Here is a 4,659-nt window from a genome sequence, read left to right on the forward strand (position 1 = left end):
CCCCCCCGCGTTTGCCTCCTTTCTATAAATAAAATTTAAGCTGCTCTATTCACAAATTCAACAGTTTTATTGCTGGAAGTTAAGAAACATCCCACGGCGCATTCTTTTCTGAGGCTTAGATACCCAAATTTCTTCCATTGCAGCTCTTAGGTGTTTTAAGAACTTCATGAATATTTTAGCTTTATATTTTTTATTAAAAGAAGTTACAAAAACATGAAATCCAGGTGATACCATGCTTGGTGTTGATTTCTGGTATTGCTAGTTTTGTTGTGGCGATTCTTTTAACTAAATGCTCCATCCGCAGGTTTGATAGCAAGAGATTTTGCAGAGATTGCAGAAGAAATGTGCTCCGTGAATTCAAGGAACTGAAGGAGCTAAAGCGCTTGAAGAAGGAACCCCGCTGCACCAATTGGTTTTGTGTTGCAGATACTGATATCCAATATGAAGTATGTTCATACTTGTTGCACCAAAGATGAACAATATTTTTCAATGATTTGTTCCTGCAATATTTTAATTTTTTTGGTGTCCATAGTCCATGGATATCAATATTGCTGTTTCTCTGTTTAAATTTAGGCTTTTCTGCTGGAAGTTAACTTATGCGGTAGTAAGCATTGACAAATTTCATCTGATCAAGTCAACAATCATATCGAGTGCCTTTATGGTTTATGTATTCCCAGGTGTCTGAGGATTTGGTCATAGTTGATTGGCAGAATTCCTTCACAAACACGAGCACTTATCATCATTTTGAATGGGCAGTTGGAACTGCAGAAGGGAAAGGTGATATCTTAGATTTCGAAGATGTAGGCATGAATGAAAAAGTTGAAGTGAAAGGACTCGATCTTAGCAGCTTCAGTGCTTGCTTTATCACACTGAGAGCATGGAAACTCGATGGGCGTTGTACTGAACTATCTGTAAAAGCACATGCATTGAATGGGCGAACATGTGTTCATCGAAGGCTAGTAGTAGGCGATGGCTTTGTGACCATAACAAAAGGGGATAGTATCAAATCTTTCTTTGAGCATGCAGAAGAAGTTGAAGAAGAAGAGGTATTTGCGTACAAAACTAAATAATTCAATGATTTTTAGATCGGCAAAATATTTTTTTTATTTTTATTATGCTTTGTGCAAAAGGATGATGACTCCATTGATAAAGATGGAATTGAACTTGACGGGGATGGCTCCCGTCCTCAAAAACATGCCAAGAGTCCTGAACTTGCAAGGGAATTTCTTCTGGATGCTGCAACAGTTATTTTCAAGGAGCAGGTACTGTACAGTATTGCAATTTTTTACATGTTTTTTATCTTAGAGTTTATCACCTTCTTTGCAGTTATTTCAGCCTTGAACTGCCATAATGTCTAACCACATTATTTATGTTTGACCACCTCTGAGAAAAATTTGCTCCTTTTACTTGATGCAGCCATGAAGAAAATTGTATAAAGCATAATTTTGGAGGACTGGACAGTTTAAATAAATTGTTATTGTTTTGCATTGTCAAAGGATTACTGACAAAATTTGTTAGTTTTACTAAGATATTGCGAGAGGCGGCGTAGTTAATTGCTTGCTCTTACTTTTCTGTAATTGATGTGAATCAATTGATAAGAAAGGTTGCGTGGTAGATGAGGGTTACATCTTGCTATTTTAAGTGTGCGGTCAAATGATGGAACATATGATGGCTTATTATTTTCAATGATTGGAGTGCTTGGACATGCCTATAGAATTTTCATAGAAAACTAATTTCTTAGAGATTAATCTTTGAAATTGGTGCAAACAAACCCAGTCTTCTAGACACCATGCCTTTTTGAAAATTTCAAGATTAGCTCAAGTTTTGCCCAAACTTTGTCCATAAGTTAGTGTCTTCAGAAGGATTTAAATTCTTTGGATAATCATCAGATTTACTAATTTAATTATGTTTTAAACAGCTGGCAACATTTTTCAGGAATACTTTGTGCATGGGTTGGCTTGATTTACACATGCACTTACCTTTGGAAACATGCTTCTTATTTTTCATCAGGTAGAGAAGGCTTTCAGAGAAGGAACAGCACGGCAAAATTCTCATAGTTTATTCGTTTCTCTTGCCATAAAATTATTAGAAGACTGTGTCCATGTTGCCTGCAAAGAAATAATTACACTAGAAAAACAGGTAATTCAATGATCCTCTGATCTTCTGGTTTACTGACAAAACAAAGTGGTGGCTATTCCTAAATTCTAACTTGACGATGCATCAGATTAAACTTCTTGAAGAAGAAGAGAATGAAAAACGTGAGGAAGAGGAACGTAGGGAGAGAAGAAGAAACAAGGAGCGAGAGAAAAAACTTAGGAGGAAAGAGAGGTTGAAGGAAAAAGAGAAGGATAGGGAAATAAAGAGTATTGAAGCTAATACACCAAGTTTTGATCTGTCAACATTTGCTAATAATCCGCTAAGAAACATTAATGATGAATCTTTGTCCACTCTCAACTATGGGGATTCACCTTGTGATCGAAGAGACGAGAAAAATATTTATGAACCTAATTTTACAGACATGAATGACGATACTCCAGTACATAAAGATGTGGATACTGTGAACCTACAGAGTGACAGCTTATGTCATTCGAGTTATCTCGAAGAAGGGATACATTTTAGGGAATCCACTGGCTCTTTTCTACTCAGGCAATCAAAATCTGCTAGACAAAAACTATCATTTAAAAGATCTGCTCTTCAGGATCAATCTCCCAAGTGGTATGACAAGCACAGATCTGCATTCAACAATAAGGCTTCTTCCAGGTGCTTGAGTGGTGGGCCTTGGCCATTTAGGGAAAAGCTTGGGAGAATGGATTCTAGGAATTGCATTGATGTGAGACTCAATGAGAAGCTTCGCTCTTCTCAGGGCCGAATTTTTAACACATCTGATTCTTTACCATGTAGAAGTAATCATCCGAGCGAATATAGACCGATGACTCGGTATCATATTTCTAATATGAAAGGCAGTCGAGAATTGAAGAATGCGAAGTCAGTTGATTCAACAGGGAATTTGCCTCGGCAGTTGTCTCACTACGGTAAACACAATCGTGGATCCTATGTCCCTGAAAAAAACACGTTTCCCAAAGGGAAGTTAGTTATAAGCTCTTCTGGGATAGATTCTAACCACACGAGGCAGGTTTGGGAGCCGTTGGATGCACGAAAGAAATACAATAGAAGCAACTTAGGGGCTGATCTTAGTGTGCTTAATACTTCTAAGATCCACCTATCCAAGGAAACGGCATTCTATAAGGATGAAAAGGATTTCCATAGTTATGATAATGAACCTTCTGTTGAAGATAATTCACATGAATTCTCTACAAAAGACACAGGAGTTGATTCCTTGAGGTCTTCTGAGAATCAGACGAATCAAAGTAAGGATTCAAATAATTCTGATTTCAGAACCCTTCACACTTGCCAAAATGATTTCTCAACATCTGAGAAGTGCTCAAAGGACATTGGAGATGATGAACATAACTCATCTTCCATCATTTCTACATTTTCTACAAATAATAGCTCTCATTCCGTTATGATCTCTTCTAGTTCTGATGCCTGCTCATCTTGTCCGAGCGAAGGCGACAGCACCACCAGCTTTTCAAGCACGTTAAATGCAGAAACCTCATCAACTTCGGATTCAGAAGATGCTAGCCAGCAGCTAGACCAAAGATATACTTCCACCTGCGATGAAGATGCTCGTCTCAAAAACCGAAATTGTTCTCCAAATAGCAAGTTTGGATCTACAGGAGAAGCCTCACAGCAAACTGCTGCAACTTCTGGGTTCCCACTACAAGCCAGCTCTCCAATAGTAGAGTCCATAGAAGTTGGCTGCTGCTCGGGTGTTAGTCCAAATTTTAATGCCGTTCCTCGACAGCAACATATGTTACATACACATAACCAACTCCCCATGCCTACATTTCCCTCAGAGATTATGGGGTATGAAAATCAAAATACAATATGTTGGTCTGGTGCTCCTATTAATGGAATTGTGCCATTTTCACTCCACTATATGTTCCCAACTCCTGTAGGTTATGGCATGCCTCCTAACAGATCCTCAGCTTTTCCAAACCAGTATAACACTCTTCAACCTATAGCAGCTGCTGCGTTGAATTCAGAGCAGCATCACTCATTCCATGGTATTACCAAAGACTGTAGAGCTTATCCTGCCAGACCAAACCAACACATGATAAATGATAATGGTTACACAGAGGCAGAGACCAAAACAAAAATCTCTGAAATAAAAGAACATTCTTTGAGCGCAGAGAATGGCGACAACGCCACAAAATCAAACGAGACCAGTAAATCCTTCTCACTGTTTCATTTTGGGGGGCCGTTAGTTGGCGCCGCACCTTATGGTGTGAAATCTGAGTGCACGAATGATCGTTCAGGAAGTATATTGAATTCGGTTGAATCTCTGCAAAAAATTCCCTGTTCGATGGAAGAGACGAAAATTGAAGAGTACAGCTTGTTTGCTGCAAAAAATAATTCCAGGTTTCTGTTTTCTAGCTTCAACTTATAAAACAGGGTGCAGGAAAGCTGCTGGTATTGTTGTTTCCGCATCACTGCTTTGTTTGTGAAAGTTGAGTGCTTGTATTTGATCACAATAATCTTTGTCAATGGTTCAAGTATAGGTTTCTATTGTTCTTTCTTCTTTGCTTTTTTTTTTTT

General features: G+C 38.4%; 1 protein-coding gene across 1 annotated transcript in view; it reads left to right on the plus strand.

Moving 5' to 3' along the window:
- The window catches only part of LOC110028497, a 13,509-nt gene extending 8,850 nt beyond the window's left edge, over window positions 1–4,659 (plus strand). The window contains exons 4-8 of the mRNA XM_020730364.1: window positions 305–446; window positions 678–1,046; window positions 1,131–1,262; window positions 2,011–2,139; window positions 2,225–4,659. Coding sequence (XP_020586023.1) covers window positions 305–446; window positions 678–1,046; window positions 1,131–1,262; window positions 2,011–2,139; window positions 2,225–4,510 — 3,058 coding nt within the window. The 3' untranslated portion in view covers window positions 4,511–4,659. The remainder of the gene's footprint in view (window positions 1–304; window positions 447–677; window positions 1,047–1,130; window positions 1,263–2,010; window positions 2,140–2,224) is intronic.

Source organism: Phalaenopsis equestris, unplaced genomic scaffold, assembly GCF_001263595.1.
Source record: "Phalaenopsis equestris unplaced genomic scaffold, ASM126359v1 Scaffold000513, whole genome shotgun sequence".
In the NCBI taxonomy this organism is placed as follows: Eukaryota; Viridiplantae; Streptophyta; class Magnoliopsida; order Asparagales; family Orchidaceae; genus Phalaenopsis; species Phalaenopsis equestris.